General features: G+C 37.1%; 2 protein-coding genes across 3 annotated transcripts; both read left to right on the top strand.

The window, feature by feature from the left end:
- The first annotated feature begins 42 nt into the window (after nucleotides 1–42).
- On the top strand, nucleotides 43–5,611 carry LOC105270468 (uncharacterized). Of its 2 annotated transcripts, XR_892539.1 has the most exons (6): nucleotides 43–414; nucleotides 1,777–2,175; nucleotides 2,247–2,414; nucleotides 2,495–2,650; nucleotides 3,010–3,420; nucleotides 5,543–5,611. XR_892539.1 is itself a non-coding variant. In XM_011311417.1 (5 exons), exons 2-5 carry the CDS (start codon nucleotides 2,122–2,124, stop codon nucleotides 3,346–3,348), a joined length of 717 nt encoding a protein of 238 aa, XP_011309719.1. In that variant the 5' UTR covers nucleotides 43–414; nucleotides 1,777–2,121; the 3' UTR covers nucleotides 3,349–3,506. The 2 variants fall into 2 exon arrangements, 1 of the variants encoding a protein (XP_011309719.1); XM_011311417.1 differs by lacking the exon at nucleotides 5,543–5,611 and having other exon boundaries at nucleotides 3,010–3,506.
- Nucleotides 5,612–6,808: 1,197 nt separating this feature from the next.
- On the top strand, nucleotides 6,809–8,085 carry LOC105270484 (uncharacterized). Its single transcript, XM_011311450.1, has 4 exons — nucleotides 6,809–6,859; nucleotides 7,007–7,186; nucleotides 7,336–7,488; nucleotides 7,570–8,085. Exons 1-4 carry the CDS (start codon nucleotides 6,809–6,811, stop codon nucleotides 7,861–7,863), a joined length of 678 nt encoding a protein of 225 aa, XP_011309752.1. The 3' UTR covers nucleotides 7,864–8,085.
- The last annotated feature ends 11,290 nt before the right edge of the window (nucleotides 8,086–19,375 follow it).

Here is a 19,375-nt window from a genome sequence, read left to right as displayed (position 1 = left end):
TCAAACACCGCAAGTTGACTCGAGCGGTTCATTAAGCTCCGAAGAGAATATAGAAACAATATAATCTTTCCGAATGTAGATTTTGTTGGGGGTTAATTGTATTCATTTAATTTATTATTATTATTATTATTATTGAGTATTCATTGTTTATTTTCAGGGGAAGTTAGTCGTGAGTAGTATGGATGATTATGGAGTTTTAAACAATGACGAATGTTAATTATCACTCCGGCAATTTTCCACTGCGATGAAACTCAAAACTCCATTTATGTGTTTAATTATATTTTAAATGGTGTATTGAGGGCAAGTGTTGCGGTAATCGCATACTCATGAAATTTTTCATAATTCGTGGGGGTGAGAAAAATATTTGGAGCTGATCGTGGAATGGAGAATATATCGTGAGCTGAGGGGCCTGCGGTAATTATTGCAATAGTTTATTTTCTCTTTAAATTTCTCTTTCTTCGGTACATCATCACAAACTTCAATTCCAGATTTTCTCGTCGTTGGGTAATTCGGAATTTTTTTCAAAGAGGTAGAGATGATTTTTGTCCCATCTCTGGAGGAAGATCGGAGATATTCTCTATTGAAAATCGTACAGCAGTCGGTTTACGATATTAGGTGGGTGGAATAGGGGGAAAATCGATTTTGTATTAAAAAAATTCGATTCTTATTATCTGAGGACGGAGAGTGGGAATGGCGACGCGACCTGACTCGATCGGTTATTTCCTTCGTATTCAAATCGGAAGAATAATTCTCGGGAATTGCTTAGTTTTCTCCACTCATATTTCCGATGCGTTTCAGGAACGATATCCAATTTTTCGGGCATTATATTGCGCGATCGTGCACTTATTTTTTATATCCTCTTTCGAAATTTCGTGCTTTCCCCTCAGAAATTTTAATTATATGATAATTTCATATGGAACATGTGTTTTATCATTCTCATGTCACCTCAGACTCCATTTAATTGAAAATAATGAGGTCAATTACTTTTTGATTTCATCGATCATGGAGTCATGTGACACGTGGAGTATTCAGTCGGATATTTGGTTTAGACAAAATTACATAGATGACACGATTTAACACTTGAACCAATAGAAACCGCGAGCCATTAAATATTGGAAAATTTTTAATTACAAGATCTCCATACGCAGAGGAAAATGAGGAAAGGGATGGATTTATTTTGAAGTACGAGTGATTATCCGGAGGGAATTTTCCTTCAAATGTCGGCCAAAACAATTCCACAGCAAAGCTGTAAACCCGAATAACTCGATTTATCACTTCAGTGAGTTCCTCGGGAATATCTCGGAAAGTTGAACAGACACCGGATTTGTATATGAATATTTTTTGTGGCCTTTAATTTGTCTATAAAAAAGGCCCCGATAAAAATTGTTCTATGTCCCTGGGTTAAAAAAAAAATTGTAATCGAAATATTTTTATTTTTGGAAAGGTTTTGAAAAATTTTTCAAAAATTTGAATAGGAAATTTTTTTTATAATTTCGATAGCGTTTTTTTTGAAAATATTGAAAAATCAAAAAAATAAGGGAACAACAGTATAATTAAAAGAAAAAATTATATTTGCAAAAATTTTGAGGAAATGACAAAAAAAATTTCTCAAACAAATTTTTGAAAAATTTTTCAAAACATTTCCCAAAAATATAATTAATTTGTTTCCCCATTTTTTTTTTCAAAAGAAAAATTTTCTGAAAAGTTTTCCAGAAATTTTTGGGAAATTTGGAAAAAATATTCCGATTACAATTTTTTTTTACCCGGGTCCTTTAGATTTCGAGATTTTTATGAAAAACTGATCAATACCAAGAATCGATTATTGCAGTTCAACATTTTTCCACTGATTGCCCTCTAAAACAAAATCCATGAAAATTTCTATTTATCAAAATAATGAAATCAGTGTATCAAGTATCCTTATCGATTCGAATAAACAACACGTGGACTCCAGGTGATTAAATAGGATGAGTTTTTTTTGTCACATATTTCACTGTTTGCAATACAACGCAATATAAAAATCACCGAAGCACATTGATTCGTGCGGTATAAAATAATTGGGCGAGACTAGCTGACGATCAAAAATTACTAGAGTCCAGGGAAAATACATACAACTGATCCAACATGAAGTACTGGGCCCATATTTTCGTCTTGTTATCAGTAGCACTTGTATGCCACGTAAGTTGTGAAAATATTCCGTCACTAAGTGTCTCATCACTTTGAAAACACAAGAAGTCTGATATTTCTAGAGTGAAGACTCCTTGCTAGTGATCAGCCATGATGTCAGCAAAATCCGTGAAATAAATTTAAAATACAAAACTCAACTGCTAAATCACCGGCACACCCACGAAAAATTACAGAACAACTCGCGAATTTTAGTAGAGAGTGAGATAAAAAATGCATTGAAGGAAATTATTGTAAGTGAAATTCAAACTCATTAACTAATTGCAGTGATTGGGGGAATAATTAATGAATTATTAATTAATGGAAATTGTAGATGAGAGCTGAAAACACGAACCACACGTGCGTGTTGTCGATGGCAAATGATTTCTCCTTTATGCAAAAAATATACTTGGCTAGTCTCTCGAGCTGTTCTCTGGCCCATTCACCCAATTGGACGTCGATCGTGACAAATCTCGATTTATTGATCGCCGTAAGTACATTCTCTCTGAAAAAATATTCAATAAAAACATTTAAATATTCGAATCAATCCATAATAAATGTTTGAATTGAAAAACAATATTAATCGCGATTTTTCAGTGACAAAATCAGATAATTCTTGTGAAATTTTAATTTCTCTCTTCACTCAATGAAAATTCGTGGAAAAATCCGGCAATCTTGAATTTTTTGGAAAACTATAGCATTCCAGAAAAATCAACAATTGAAAAGAATTCTTGCTGGCAATGGATTTTGTTTTTGTTTAATTTCCAAAAAAATTGCAATTTCCTGGTTTTTCCCTGAATTCGAAAGAAAAATTTGACTCAGAAGAAATCCGATCTCTTGAAATTGCAGACTGCAGCGAAAATCCAGAAGAAAATCGATCAAGTGATGCTCTATTGCTTTTTCAACTTCCACAGAATCCTCATCCATCCATGCACGAACTCGCAAATTCCAAAATTACAGAAAGCCGCATCTGACTATCGCCAAAGTACCTTCAACTTTCACTATTACATTGAAAATGCGTTTACCCTGCAAACTCTCCAAATAACCCACTGTAGTGGTGTTTACGAGAATATAAACACGGCAAGGGCGATGGCCGTACAATGTCTGGAAAAAAAAAATATCGATGAAAAATCATCGAGCTCCAATATAAACATTACGTCACCACATATTCAACCGATTGTTCTCTGAACAAAAAAGAAATTGTGCTTCGTCTGAAGTAAGTGATGCGTAGCACTGAAATGGAGCACCTGAACAAATATAGTACGTGAGGAACAATTAAAAATTCCATATTCCTATTGGTTAAAAATGTCCGGCGAACATGAAAAATAATTAGAAAAATTATTCGACGATAATTATATTGGACTATTTTTTATATGGATTTTTTCTGTCGATTACGAATTTGTCTTTTATTTGGGGGCGAACTCAAAATCACCCGCAAATCATCACATACCGGGAAAAAAAAACCACACGAAAATCCGGGTAACAACCCGACAGTTTTCCCAGCTTTTCACCCATCTCCACGCATTAACGTCCCACAGGCTCTCATGTGGGAGCTTTTCCCGACGTGACATGCACGGATTTACTGCCCTCCACCCTCTCGCCACAGACTTTGCAAAAAGGACATGTGGATTTTAGGAAACAGGCTTCGAACGTCTCAGTGTTATCTTTACGCTTCGACCGTACCGTCGAAACGTTGGATACAATGTTGAAAGAAAATTGCAGAGTTTCCCGGAAAATTCCGCAATTTTCGTTGCACGAAAAGAAAAATTGACGTATTTTAAATTCACTGAATTTCCCTGAGATTTGATAATTTTCGTGGAACAGTCCAAATAGAATCTGAAATTTCCCGGATTTTCCGATTTCCCCGTCATTTTCCTTTGGTATGTAATATGTACCTCAATTTCCCTGCAAAAATTACCGGATATTCTACACAATTACAAAGAGTTGGAATAAATTAAATAGAGAATTTTCCTGAAGGTGAGGTGTGAAAATTCGGAAAAGCTGGAAAATGGACTTTTGGGCTATGAATCGCGTGACGATATCGTCACTATATTTCTCCGCCACAGAACCCCCTACACACCCACTGAAAAGTTCAATCCACAGTTCCACAGGGGGTGGTAAAGGGGTAAGGGGGTTGGAAAACTCGAGTATGGGCTCGTCGGACCGGAGACAAACTCCGAGGAAAACTTTTCCTACGATTTCTCCACTCCCCCTTTTCTTCCCATTTCACCCCTCACCCCTTCTCTTTGGAAAACCCACCCCCTACAGCCGCTTATATATTTCACCTGGTGCGCTTTTCACGAACCTCCATCTCTCTAATCTCGTTTGTTCGACTCCTTCGTAATTTGTGGTTTTCATTTTCTTTTGAGGTTATTAAGGGAAAAAGTTCGGGGCTGAGGGTAATCAAGGAATGATCTATGGGTGATGGCATTTTTCGTCGGGTTTTTTTTTTTTTCTTCCGGTCTCTATTGTGATACATCGCCGAGGACTTACCAGTGAAATTTTTCCGGGTTTTTCCGCCAATGGAGTTTTTGTAACTTAGTATTGTTTTCATTACTTCCCTCAACAAGTTACATACAATAATCAAACTCCCCATACCTGAATTCCACTGAAGCGAAAAAAAAAAAAACGGAAACAAGGCACCAAATCCTATGAAGAGTCGCCGAATTCCCAATATTCTGAACAATTCGAAAAAAAAAACCATTGAGAATTTGGTGGACAACAAAAAACTTCTGCATCACTGGAGGGTCGGGTACAATATCAACTCGCAGGAAACTGGGAAGCTTCCAAAAGCTTTTTTGACAATTGTTTTGTTATTGTCGCATGAACGTTCTTGAAATCTCGCGTATTCACTCGTTCTGGAATTGAATTAACTGTTTACAACGTGGATAATTGATAACTGAAATATACTCCTCATTTTTTAGGTCACCGCGTGATTTTTCTTTTTGAATTTTCATGGATTTTTCTTTCCGTTGAAATAAAGTTCTAATGGAGCATGAGATCATGCTGACGCCAAATGACCAACAGTAAAATAACGAGTGGGGGAGGTACTCCCAAATAAAAAGCAAACAGGTTCAACCATAAAGGAGGGGCTGTAAACATAAAGGGCAGGCTTGATCAAAAATTTAATGGCTCCATCAATTTTTTATTGAATAAAAAAATGGTAATTCTGTTTAATGTACGCTGGGGTTGGAATTTTTGGGTGGACGTCCCCCATAAAATTACTGTAGTACAAAAAAAAAATCAATGGATTTAAGATTTTTTTTTGCTGAGTACCTGGGATTTATTAATTATGTCACAATGTTATTTACAAAAAATCAGTCTCCCGCTGACGATGAATTCTTTTTGTGAATTTTCTAGAGACAAGAAATATAAATTTCAGATTTCAGAATTCAGAATTCAGGAAAAGATGGGAAAAATTTTCGCGAATTTTCGCGCAATATCGGCGGAACTCTGGCGCAACTCTGGCAGTGGCACGCGCAAATCTTCACTGAGTAGTCGTGATCGAGCTGCTCAAAACTTCTCCCTCGGTATGAGCCACTCGTAACTTTCTCCCTAAGTAATAGTTGCTGCTATCGAGAGAATTGAAACGTATCGCAACAAAAATGAGATTTTCCGATCCATCTCAATCGAAAGTACGCAACGAAGAAAAATCTCCATCAGCTAACACACATGAAAATCTGGTGTAAAAGCGTAAATTATCACTTATTCAATATAATCAATATTATTAAATTAACCAAATATTTCAGAGCTCTCCATTTCACTCTCAATTCCTGTTTTGATCCACGGAAATTTCGCCAGCTTCAAAAGGAGGGGAGATAGCAAAATTTTTGTATAAATCGTTTTTGTAGCCCTTAAATAGCTCTACAAAAAAGATGATAACCCAAATTTTCCTATTTCTCTTAGATCTCGAGATTTTTCAATCCCATTCTATTAAATTTTTCATTGTAAATTAATTTTCTACAGTACATTTTTATTAGTAATCGATCTATCTCGAAGACAATCAATGGTAGGTGAAAATATGAAAAAAGCAATTTTGTGGCTAAATAAATGGACAATAAAAAAGGTACTTATGGATTTTCTTCTGAGACCACAAGTTTTTCAGATAAAGCGATATTTAACAAGACTGCAGAATTCGATTTATCGCCTAGCCACTTGACGACCGATATCTCCTTTTTTTATTGCTTTCTCCGCCCTTTTAAATCAACCTGACACTGAAGAAATATTTCAAAGCAACCTTCGAGTGATCATTCGTATCAATTTGAATGAACAAAGAGTAGTTAATTCCACCTGCTATACTATTTACTGTAATTAAATAAATCACAATATCGAACCCTGTTATCTGATCCTAGTATTTATTTTTCTCATTTTTCGCCGAATATGTTTAGCGTTAATCAACATTTCGGCTGAGAAACCTTCAGAATTTCCAGGTGTTTTTGACCTCCAATCCATTATCATTTCTTATCGATCTGATTAAACCACCAATTGTTCAATTCCACAAAGAACTTGAGCGTATTGGATGCGATAGAACGATATGAAGAAAAGAATACAAAAATCAAGTGAAGGTGGGGTAATCTTTGGGGTATATAAAATCTGGTGGGACCCCTGAGAATCACTCAGTCTTACCATCAATTTCTCAAATAAGACAATGAAGTGCTTCTTACAGATTTTTTTTATTGCAGCTCTGCTCAAGCTTCAGGTAAGTCGCGATGACATTTTACCATTCCATTAACATGTTCGTCAAGTTTTCTGCCCATTTCTGACGGAATTTTCAACTGCTTAAATTTTTTCTAGAATATTTTAAAAAATCAATTAATTATTGTATCCACTTGACAATTATTTTCAGATTAATGCTGAAGTTGTCAATAACCAATCGCAGCCGCTGACCTTTCATCATGCGGCATTGATGAAAAATGTTCTGCGCATATCTAAGAATAAAGTTAGCGATCTCGATCGTGTGTTTCGGGATCGCGTAATGAACTCCATTTTTATTGAGAGAGTTGACCCTACGTTGCAAGAGTTCAAAGTGAGTTTAAAAAAAATTCTGAAAATTTTTCCAGAAATTTTTTGAAAATTTGGAAAAAATATTCAGAGTACAATTTTTTTTTACTCGGGAATTTTCAACGAAATGTAATTTTACCACTAAAAAATTGTCATTGTCAATCATTATTTCAGAGTTCGATGATATCCATGAATCACAGTCTCTGTTATTCATCGATGAGCTACAATTTCTATTCACCTGATTTTCAAAACGCTGTAACTCAATGCATAACACTTTCCATTCCCAAAAGCCAGCCGATCGTCCATGAAATTGATTCATTACTAAATGTAAGTAAATTTAGCCGATAAATCATTGAATTCCGATTCCGATCGGTTACCCGATCTTGAAACCGAACTTTCAATTTCCAGAAATTGGACCAACTCGACGCCAATATTGATGCAGCAAAAATCGATTGTTCTCGTAAAAATGAAACTGACCCCTGCCTAGACGCAATAATTCAATCATACCAAGAAAATCTTCAGAAATGTGTGGAAGATCAGACCGCCATCAACTCACATATACAACAAATATTCCTAGACGCCGAAATGCAAGCCGTGAAATGCGCTCACATCGAGGAACACATCGAAGCAGCTAAAAATAAGACTCTGAATTGCTTATCAAGAGCCCCAAAAATGCCAATGCAAATGAATCCAATGAATTGAAAAATCCACTGAACATTAAAATATTGCATTCCAATCTCTATAAGGATTGACCCCTTAACATTCCGCAAAAATTTAATATTTAGCGAAAGCAGTGGGAATTTTTCCAAATTCGCAATATTTTATATACGCGGAAAAAAGACTTCCTGATTTTTACAATTTTTTTACTGTTGTTACTTGATCGTTAGGTTATTTACACTCTTCCAGGTATTTATATGTCTCTAATATACAAATATATAATATAATAAATATTCAATAAAAAAACCATATCTTCCGTAATTTACGTGAAACCTCTGTAATCTTTCCGTTCAAAAACGGTAAAAAAAATATATCTAAATTCCAACCGAACCCAAGAAACCCCCCAACCCCTGCCCACCCCCGCCCACCCCCTAAACAATGAAAAAAATCGAATGTAAATTCTGCCGGAGAAAAATGAAAAGTCTCCTCTCCTCGAACACGAGAATAGAAGAAACTAACGGGGGGATAAAATAGAAGAGAAAAAAAAAAAAGAAAAATATTGTGATGGAAGTGGCAGTGAAGCCAGCTGCGCACCTGCCAATGAATTCGTCTTCAAGTACGTCAAAGCAGAGGGGAATGGCCGGAGGGTCCCACCAGTGTCTACAAAATCCCGAGGAGTTTCATTCCATCCGAAATGGAAAAAAATCACAGTGGAATAGAACAGAAAGAATAATATCGATCGAGTGATTACAGAAAGAGAGATAAGAAAGGAAAACACGTGGATCGATTGGTGTCTGGATGAGGTACAGTTGTTGGATTTTTACGTGAGAATGAGTGACGGTGGGTGGAAGTGGGTGGAATTGTGTGAAAGGGGATGGAAAGGGATGAAAGTGGGTGAAAGTGGGTGGAAGGTCCCTCAGAAAATGGTGACAAGGTGCCCGAGGGCAAGGGAAGGGATGCAGAAAGGGCGAGGGAGGACTCTGGGGGTTGTGGGAGGGAATGAGAATTTTTACCCTGTGTAGGAGCACTGTACACTTTCCCCTCTGGCTGGCTGTGATCCGTCAACCGGAAACGACACAATTTACATGAGGAATCGGAGCTCAGCTTCCTCCGGCATAAGCTCCTCTATCTATTTTCTCCCTCAGCCGCAGGCACATCCACCCTTGGACCACTTTCAAGCCGTATTTGCTGTACGAACCGTGTGGAATAATATTTGATGGAAATAAGACGTGGATTACGATTGTGGGGTAGATTGAAATGTGAGGAGTCTAAGGAATTCGATTATTATTGGGTATTTACATTTTTTTTTTCCTTTCAACTCTCAGGGGAATTCTATATTTTTCTTTAATTAGTTAATCCAATTAATTCATTCCTATGTTTAGGTGCATGTGTAAGGTATCATTTATGGTAAATAATTGTTTGGAACTATTTATGAAGTTGTAAGTTGGTAGAGTTGATGGCGGATGAGTGCTGAATTTTTCTGGGCAGTGAGATTGCATGATTGATTTGTTAATTGATTCGGATATCTTACTTTGGATAAAGAAACTCTCGTGGGAAAAATATAAAGATCAATTGCCCTCGCGTCAATCAGTGTTGTAACGATGGATTGGATCGGCCGTTGCTGAATCAAAAGTGAATTCCCGAGATTTTCTCATAACTCACTGGGAAAATAATATCCGCGAAGCGATTGAAACTTTTTTATCCACCTCATTCCCACTTTCTTCTTCTTCCTCAACTTTTCCTGGAAAATACCTGGAAATTTCTCCATAACGTTTCGTACTCAAGTTTTCCTTCATTAATAAGCGTAATTCGGAAAATGTAAGATTCCGTGAATTTTCAGCGCTTAATGCTCGGATGAATTTCAGCATCGGGAGGAAAAATACAGGGGAAAAAAAAAGACATTCACGTATTGAGAAATTTCTCGATCGGACCCGTTAAAACTTCTATCGAGACACGTGAAAGTTCCCAAGTTTTATGTACGTTCAACCAGTCGAGTACTCTCTCAATAATTTCTACGTACTTTCAGTCACTTATTTTCGCGTTTTTTTTTTTCCCGCTGTACCTCAACATTCGCACTCGACGTTCACTTTTGCCGGATTTACGGTGGAATTCGATAGCAACTCCGAGATGACGAAGAAAGCCTGAGATTATTTCTATTTTCCTTTCAACTTTCGATCAAGTGGATAATGAGTCGCTGCAACTCGAAATCAATCCGAAAATTTCAAAGTGCATCTTCAAATAATTCCCTCCCCGTTTTTTCAATTTCACAATATTTATTTATTATAATAAATAAATAAACTTGATACATAAAATAAAAATGTAATTCCCCTCGAGACAGAAAAGTCAATATACCGCAGATTTCGATTGCAAAACTTCCGATGGGAGGGAAAAAAAAAATGGAAGCGCCGATTTCCGCTGGAGAGATAGTAACGAGATAAAAAAAGAAATCTTCACATCACACTTGTCCCCGGGAAAAAAGTATTTCCACATACATTCGCAGTCTTCACTCCATATCCTTTTTATCTCGTCTTATGGATGATGTAGCATCCAGTATCTCCGCCTAGCTCCCGCCAGTAAAATAATATAGCAATCCGTCGGCGGAAATGAAATACGAGTGAGGTGTTGGTTTCTTTATTTTCGTCTTGCATCTATTCCATCTCTTTCTCTATTTCCCCACGTATCAACTGCAGAAATGCTTTAACCCCGCCAAGACCCCCCGGAAATACTCAGAGATGCATAGAATTTTTTCTTCTTGATTCCGTGAGACATCCGCTTTGATACGTCGACGTACATCATAAGTGGGCTTATAAAGAAGCTTGCCGACATCGCGCCGACTCTCCGCCTACGTCATATCGTGTTTGTACGGCGGAGGGAAATTATTTCGCAAGTCTCCTGACAATTCCCTCGATTTTTCTGAGGAGAAATCGTAGATGGAGTGGAAAATGAGTTGGAGAGATGATATTTTCCTTTTTTTTTTCATCAAAGACTCGAGGAAGGAGATGCATTTTTCGTCGTTAGCGGAAATCCCGTTTGCGGAAGGGAGGGCTGGGTAATGTGGATTTATTTTCATTTAAATTCGTTTAATGTTTATAAAATATTAACAATTATATCACGTGCCCAATGGAATAAGTGGTCACACGATATTTTTTGTAGAAAAAATTCACAGATTTTCGGAAATTTTATTGCAGTGCATGGGAAATTTATTCCACGGAGTTAGAATATTGGGCGACTTATTATTTTAATAGGTGAATTTATTTTTTAATGTAATTTTCTGGTATTGCTCAGTGACGGAATCGATGACGGAATATTTCTGACGTGCCCTGATTTCGATGAGGTATTTATAGAATCAGATTGAGAACGAATGATAGATCGATTTTTCTGCATTGACATGGTGACTTTTCAATAACATTTCTGAAATTGATCTTTTGTATTATTAGTATTGAATATTTAAACAACTCAATCTTCATCAGAATCTCAGAATATCAGCGGTCATATTCGAGAAAATGTCATTCACCGCATAAATTTCATTAAAATTCCGAAATATATTCAGTTTTCTAATTAAAAGTTTACCTTATCTCGCATTTGCCTCCGATATTCGTGATGCACCAGGAGATGACTATCGGATGAGTACGGAAAATTTGTGGTGTTAATAAAAAAATATTGTACGTGAGTATTATACCGTGTGATTTAATCATAGAAGTTCAACATTTACACCGAAACTACAGTAATGAAATATTTTCGCTCGATATTCGTTATGACGTCTATTAAATTTCCTCATCATCCGAAGTAACGGCAGGAAGCGATGAATTTTTAACGACGACAATTGAAAATTAGTTCTCAGATATATTCCACAGCCTATCTTTATTGTTATTACACTTTCATGGATTTTCAACAATTGAAAATTCAAACGAAGAAACTCGACATTTTCAACGATCGATAATTAACACATGATAAATCGATTATTATTTATTTATTTATAATTAATGGTAAATAAAAAGAAAATCGAATTGACATTGTGATGGAATTGTTGTTGTCAGAAGGAATATGTTTACGGGAATTTTTCAGTGGTCTATTATTTTTCAGGGAGATGATTATGGGTTTCAGTTCATTATGCATTTTTTTTTTCATCGTCTTTGGGGCGCATGAAAAAATTTACCATGTGGAACAGTAATTGCGATTTCAGCTGCCATGCCCACCTACGTGGGGAGAGTTCGCAATACGACGTTTAAAATTCCCACTGGGATAGCCAATAATTCCTATCCTACCGAGTAATGATTACTCCCCTGATCAATATTAAAGATAATGTTTTGAATCCTGAGCATTAAGACCTATTTATTTTTACGATTTATTTTTCCCGAAAAAAATTGAAAGCCTGACTCAAAAAGGAAGACAAAATATTAAATATTCAATATAAAGGAGAAGATTCAATTGATTCCCTAATGAAGAATTTTATAGAAATTTTTCGTTCTTCCATCGAGTTTCAATGTTTTTTTAATTCTCTATTTTTGTGTAATTTTTAAATGAATTATCATGTGGACAGAATTGTTCCGCAAAAACAAACCTTTATCACCGCCCCTCCATAACTCTGCAATCTGCCCTCCCAACCTAATTACCCAGCAGTTCCCGAGGGACCAGAGACCTCTCCAAAGCCCATCTTGACTGGAAAATAAACAAGCCCATATCCAGGAAAAAAAAAGTACAAGCCAGTGCCCTATCTGCATATTCCTCCCCGCCACTTCGTCTTCCCCAGACAAAACCGACTACAAATTCAAGAATTTCCTACAATCTACAACAATTCCTCTTTCTGTAATAAACATATACATAACTATTATTAATTATCCATCCCATTTGTTTATTCTCCAGTAATTTGCATGAAAATGACTGACGAGTGGATACTGCATTTTAAAAATATTTGTAGTTGCAATTTTTTGAGATAATGTTTTGGATTGGGTGATTTTTATTAGGAGGAATTTTCATGAGAGTCAGAGGGGTTGATAAAATGTCAGAGTGTTAGGTCTCATGTGCATTATAAAGTCCTAGCTGGTTGTAAGGAACAACCCGGTGAGTGGCAAACGAGAAAAGAGAAACAATGGTGAGTAAGGAAATTCCTCGACGGCAAATGTCATCCTATCCTTTGGCCCTACGAGCAATTTATCCTCGTTTAGGGTCGCCGAGGAGGATTCGCTTTGGTGAGGTACAACCCCATCCCCTGGACTGGTTTATAGCCGGAGGTGAACTTGTCACATCGCGAATTCTAATGCCGTAGAAACGCCACGAGGTCGGCAGAATGGAGTGGAGGTTGAGGGCAAATCGTGAGGGAATAAAGGGGCTTTCCTCATGTTGGATGGAGTGAGAGGGAGTTGAGGCCTTAGTAGAATCCGCGTTATCGATACCTGTTGCATCGAGTTTCTACCCTTAATCTCTTTATCAAGACTAGTCGACGTAACGACAAAATCGATGCAACCGTTTCAATGTCCTCTACCTTTCCGGGGTTTATGTATCACCGAGTCGGGGGAATGAACTTGCATTTTTCGAGGGCTATTTGTTATTACAATTACTCTACCTAACGTCCCGGGTAAAAAAAAAAATTGTAATCAAAATATTTTTTGGGAATTTTCAAAAAATTCCTGAAAGACTTTTCAGAAATTTTTTTTTATGAAAAAAATTTTCTGAAACAGATTTTTGAAAAATTATTCAAAACATTTCCCAAAAATATAATTACTTTGTTTCCCGACTTTTTTTTTCAAAAGAAAAATAGCTTGAAAAGTTTTCCAGAAATTTTTTGAAAATTCGGAAAAAATATTCCGATTACAATTTTTTTACCCGGGATGCCACTGCCATTTTTCAATCAATTCTAAAATCAATTTTTTTAATAAAAAAATCAGTTGTATCAAATGAAAAAATCTTTCCTCTCCCTAGATTTCCGCTGATTTGATCCATCAATCAACTGATTTCACCTCTCATTACCACCAAAAGTTAATAATATCAGTAGAATCGTATTTCGATTGTTCTCAAATACGAGTAACAAGAGCAGAGCAATTGCCGTGAATATTCAATACAGGAATATGCATTATACATCAAAATCTCTTAACGTAACCCCGTATGCTAATTTACTGGTCATTTGACGATACATTGATTCAATAACCACCGAACAATATGAAACCCTCGGGCTTAATATTATTTGTCTACCTCTGCAATTTGAATGTAGGTCATAATGCATTAATCGTATTCACTCTCTGGGATACTTTACATGCAATACATTAGAGTGCTCCATGATCGTTGCCGTAAATCAGAAAATTCTATTGCTCTTGAACGAGTGCAATCATCACATGCAATTGTCATCATCGGAAAACCGTCAAATAATTATATACCGCAGGGATTAATTAAAACATTCAACGGATTTTAATTAATCAACTCCACCAGAACTCTGAGATTTTTTATTATCTGAAAATTCTCCCAACGTACATGTATCTCCTATTTTATTCACAAAGTATTTAATTAACCATTTTTTACTATTACAAAATTATTATCCAAAAAAAAATGATGGAAAAGTGATGGATTCAGTTTTTCCGGAAAATTCGCATTGATGATGAAAAATTTTTCTCATATCTTGAATTTTCTGGGATTACCGCTTCTAGGGGTGGAAATATCGTAAGAGCTGGGGTAGCGGAAAGGGGAAGAACGGCTTCCGGTTAATTTTTATTTATATATTTTTTTTTCTAGTGGAGAATTTTCCGACAATTTTCCGACTTGATTTTCCGGTATCGGCGGGTGGTTGCGGTGATTTAACCGTGACGTAGGGGTAGTTCTGGTAACTTTGCCGACGGACTAACGATGATCGTTGCTCAATGCCCGGGAATAGGGGTAGTCTCGATATATCGATTATCGATTACCACCGCGTATAAGTTCGTTCTCAATGAACGATGGATTTGAGTGGAGGTTGTGGCATGAGCCATGATCGCACATCGTATGATCATTATGCCTTTTGAGGAGTTGGCTACTTTACGGAAATTAAAGGGATTTCCGGGGGATACACTGGGAACCGCAATAATCACCTTCAATATTCAATTCTAATAGCAGTCTGTTTCTCGTAACGATATCGAGTCATCGAATCGGATTGGGAAAAGCTCATGGTAAGTCCTAATTTTCTCATTAAGCTTATGCTATTGTTGAAGAGGAAAATTTCAATTTTTTCATCGGAAATTTAACACGAGATGTTATTTTTATGATATTGATTTTTTTATCGAAGTGTGATTACTATTTAATCATTACGAACCTGAAATAATTCATTTTAACCTGCACGGGGATTTTGAATTAATTATTGAGAGTTAAAATTTGCAAAGATTTTATTTGATTTTGGTTTCGTAATGAAAAATTATTTTAGAATAGCGAATGGGAGACAGCGCCTGAATATTTTGCCATTAGAGCTGTGGGAATTTTTATTATTGAATTAATATCGACCGAAGTGGTGGTTTCTAGAAATATTACTTTGACATTACTATTTTTGTGGGGACAAATGTCAATATTAATTCATCGGGAATAGCAATTAATCTAATGAATTTCTGGTCTTCGACTCTCATTATTAAATCCACTGTAATAAAATTTCGTATTCGATTTAAAAAAATTGTGAATTATCCCAATGAAATTTTATTTCTAAAATTGGAGGGGAGTCGGACAAATTAATCTCCATGAGATCCCCTCCGAATTGATCTGGGACGAGCGATTTTTATTGAACCCCCTCTCGGCGGGTAATAAATCGACACAAATTTGTTTTATCATATTCCAAGCACCGGCTGCACCTGAACAGCAATCATCCCATCCAGTAAAAAATTCTTGACCTACTTCTCGTGCATGATTCACCTGAATTTCTAAATCATTTTTTTTTTCGGAGATATGCGGAATTTTCAAGCAACAGAGCGACAAGAATTTTCCCCATCACCCGAATTTCCGATAATAAAATGAACAATCAATATGAAATTTTGCTGAATTTTTAATTATAATCGATTATCGAATTCTCGGATATCGACTGTTATGTCGACTGTTTTATCCGATTATTTATTTCCGATGACGCGACCGATTTTTCCACACATCTCTCGGGGGCGAATACTCATCTCGAAAGTACTTTCATTGTGGCTGACGGGTTTTATATCGACTTTGTCGCATCTGCAGTGAAATTTCAGACAAAACCATTGAAATATCTGTGACAACGAATTAAAATTTCCACTTAAAAAAACTCATTAATTCCCCGATACTCCCCAATCAATTTTTCCGATATTTTCATTAACCGAAAAAAGTTGGAAAATAATAACAAACTTTGAATAACCGTAAACTGAATGAATTCAATAAAACCGTTGACAAAATTACACGAATTTTATCTCAATTTCAAGACTTTTAAGAATTGATCGAAGATGAACAGCTGCGGTAATTTTTATAATACCCCTCGTGATATGGAATAACCAGAGACACTGGTACCTCAACGTAATAGGCAAATATGACAGTACACAGTAGTGATGGAATTAATTAAATCAAAGATAAATTCCAAGTGCATACGCGAAACCAACTAGACACATTAATGAGAATTCATACAGGCGTACAACCGAGATAACCTTTATCGATCGTATAATATACAAACTGACGGATATACAGTAAAGCATTTCTAATTACTGGCGTTTCTACTAATCCGTGCTGAATATCGATTATTCTGGTATTCCTGGAATCAGCCACACACAACTATCGTCATTGCCATCGCACGACTGTGACGAATTATCTGTGGCTCAACGCGTCCAACCAATTCACCCTCCCCATTGAGCCCCCCATTTCCCCCCCATTCCCACCCCACCATGTGATCCCATTTCCACGGCTAAAGCGAACGTTTAATTTAAAACAGGGTAATTATGCGACAAATTGCACAAATTCATTCTCCCGTAGACAATGGAAAATATTAATTCCAATGTCTCTCGTGTTTATTTTTTTTTTGTTGGTGTAATGGAGAACATTTTTCATGGAGCGAGGGTCTCGGTGGGATTGACGAATTGGTGGATATTAAATTATTTTTTTTTTTGGTCGCGATTTTATGGAATTAAGAGTGTGAAACTACTCATCTCGATGCTCATTGGGTCGAGGAAGCTCCGCCCCTCGCTCACTTCGCTCCCCAATTACGAGATGGCTCCGCCCCTCGCTCACTTCGCTCCCCAATTGCGGGAAGGCTCCGCCCCTCGCTCGCTTCGCTCCTTTCTAGGATCAATTACGAATTTATATTGGTTATTCAAGTAACAACTCGTAATTGCAGGTATTTTTAATTTATTTATTAATTCATATCAACTTTGTTCGTTCGTTTGACGAATACGTCGCGAAAATACAGAGATATGGAACATGCAATAACCATTCACATTACCTTCATTTCTCATTTGTAAACGGAAATATCATAGTGCAAATGAAATTGCGTCTGTTTACCGTCGGGAAATTTCCCGGGTTAAATTGAACATGTCTGCGATGCGTTGTACATTCATACTCCACCTCTACGTGTTTCGGAAAATTTGTAACTGCAGGGGAAATCATCGTCCCGCATTCCTCCCAATAAAAACCGTAACGCGTAAAATTGAGAGCACATTTCGAAATAATATTAGACAATCCTTCGCACCAACTGCAATTATTTATAAAATTTCGTAAACTTGGGGAAGCATCAAACGTCGCAACGACCTTGACAGGATAATTACTGAATATTGTATTGAGTCAGCCACAAGGTCAAAGGGTCATATTCTCGACCGATGAAAAATGTTTTTCCCTCGATATTTCACGTCTTTTAATGCGTGAAACTGGTGGTTAAACACCGAAGAAATTCCATGAATTACAAAAGACCGATATTTACCATGCAAACGTAGCTCAACCCTCGTAACATAAATATTCAATGTCACATTGAGCAACAGCTAACAACAACAACGTCATAGGTCCCATGCAGAGTGTCCTAATCGCATTCCGAGGGTAGAACACGGCTTCCATGGACACTGGCATCTCCACAGCTACCGAGGAGAAGGGGGATATACCCAGGACCGTTTATACCTCCACGGTAATGACTATCGTTGTTCCATGGAGAATTCAATATCGATTACCGATTACGCGGGGCACCTATTCGTACGTGCTTTAATGTTGCACACAACTGTGCGGAGTGAAAGAGAGACCCGGCGATATTGGCGATAAGGGGGACAAGGGGGAGGTTGCGGGATGGGTGGATGGTGGGTTGTGGGTGGTTGGGTGGAGGAGGAGGAGATGAGGCTCTAGCTGGGTTCCGGTGCATCCTCTCTGGTGGTCCGGGTGTGTTACCCGTTGCCAGTTGCATCTCTACTGTCGCCCAGGTTGCCTTTCTCCCGACACTCCGCCGACACTCCAGAGTTCGTGTTAAACTCCAGGGAATGGGGAGGCAACGGATGTCTCTGTTCTTAGCTCAGAACTCGCTTTAGCGACATTTGCACGGTCTATGGGACGACAACCCGAGCGAGATGGGGATGGAAAATACAAAGAAGTCGAGAGGAGCTGCGGATGAATTCTTGGAAAAGCGGAAAATATATTTTTCACTGAAACGAGTCGCTGAGAATTTAATTCTGGTTTTTGGGGGTTTGTTTTAGTTTTGGGTTTATCGCGGTTTTTATCGCGCGGAGGGGAATTTTTATTTTTAGGTATTTTATTATTATAATTAATTTTATTGGAATAATTATACGTTTTGGAAATTGTGGTTTTGGATGAGGATTTTTATTGGGCTTCTCGGGATGAGTTTATAGAGACGAATTGGGTAAATTAATGGCGGCGGTTTTCGAGTGATGCGATAACGTTGTTGACGCTCTGTATTTAGTTTTGATTTCGACGTGCATCCAACTCAAGTAGAAACTCACCGCTACGAAGGATCAAATGTGTAATAAGTATTTACACTGTGTACAGAGGTACTAATTCCGAAGTTGCGTTGTGTTTACCTCGGAGAACTTGGTGAAAACTATGGGGAAATTTGTTATCCGATGGTACACCCGTCACTCGACGAATTTCAGATGGAGAGAGATGGAGTAATGCAAAAAGGATTTCAATGAGCTTTGCAATATCAAAGAGAGAAAATATTTATGCGGTTATCCAAAGTGAAGAGTAAGTGAAGTCAACGGGCACAGTAATGACATTAAATTCAATTTTAAAAAATTATGGATATAAAATAACATAAAATTATTCTTTTCCACGGAACATGCAATTTGAATCGATAATCAAGGGAGAAAATTAATGGATCAAATAGTGATTAATTACTCAACTGATGGTTGAAGATTGCGATTGCTCGCATTCCGAGGAGTCCGATTGTTTGCAGACAGCCACGATGTTCATGAAACTATGTGATTGCACTGGACAGTACTAACGCAGCAGTATGTTGTTTTCCCTCATATTTCAACGTTCCTCGTGCTGACATCGAGAGAGTTGTGTTTACTCGTGGTATTTCCTCACTCAACAACACGTATCACAGCAACGACTTCGGAATGGACGGGGGTACAGGAAACGACACCATTTCAGGAAACTATCTTCAATCAAG

This window comes from Fopius arisanus, unplaced genomic scaffold (assembly GCF_000806365.1).
Source record: "Fopius arisanus strain USDA-PBARC FA_bdor unplaced genomic scaffold, ASM80636v1 scaffold00088, whole genome shotgun sequence".
NCBI lineage: Eukaryota > Metazoa > Arthropoda > Insecta > Hymenoptera > Braconidae > Fopius > Fopius arisanus.
Note: the sequence above shows the minus strand (reverse complement) of the source record. Positions and strands in the feature narration are given on the sequence as shown.

What these genes read in the sequence shown, in the direction of transcription:
- LOC105270468 (XM_011311417.1), top strand. Translation starts at nt 2,122, where the DNA reads ATGAAGTACTGGGCCCATATTTTCGTCTTGTTATCAGTAGCACTTGTA. An exon ending in ATGCATTGAAGGAAATTATT is followed by an intron (nt 2,415 to 2,494) that starts GTAAGTGAAATT and finishes TGGAAATTGTAG; the next exon opens with ATGAGAGCTGAAAACACGAA. An exon ending in ATCTCGATTTATTGATCGCC is followed by an intron (nt 2,651 to 3,009) that starts GTAAGTACATTC and finishes TTGAAATTGCAG; the next exon opens with ACTGCAGCGAAAATCCAGAA.
- LOC105270484 (XM_011311450.1), top strand. Translation starts at nt 6,809, where the DNA reads ATGAAGTGCTTCTTACAGATTTTTTTTATTGCAGCTCTGCTCAAGCTT. An exon ending in CAGCTCTGCTCAAGCTTCAG is followed by an intron (nt 6,860 to 7,006) that starts GTAAGTCGCGAT and finishes AATTATTTTCAG; the next exon opens with ATTAATGCTGAAGTTGTCAA. An exon ending in CTACGTTGCAAGAGTTCAAA is followed by an intron (nt 7,187 to 7,335) that starts GTGAGTTTAAAA and finishes TCATTATTTCAG; the next exon opens with AGTTCGATGATATCCATGAA.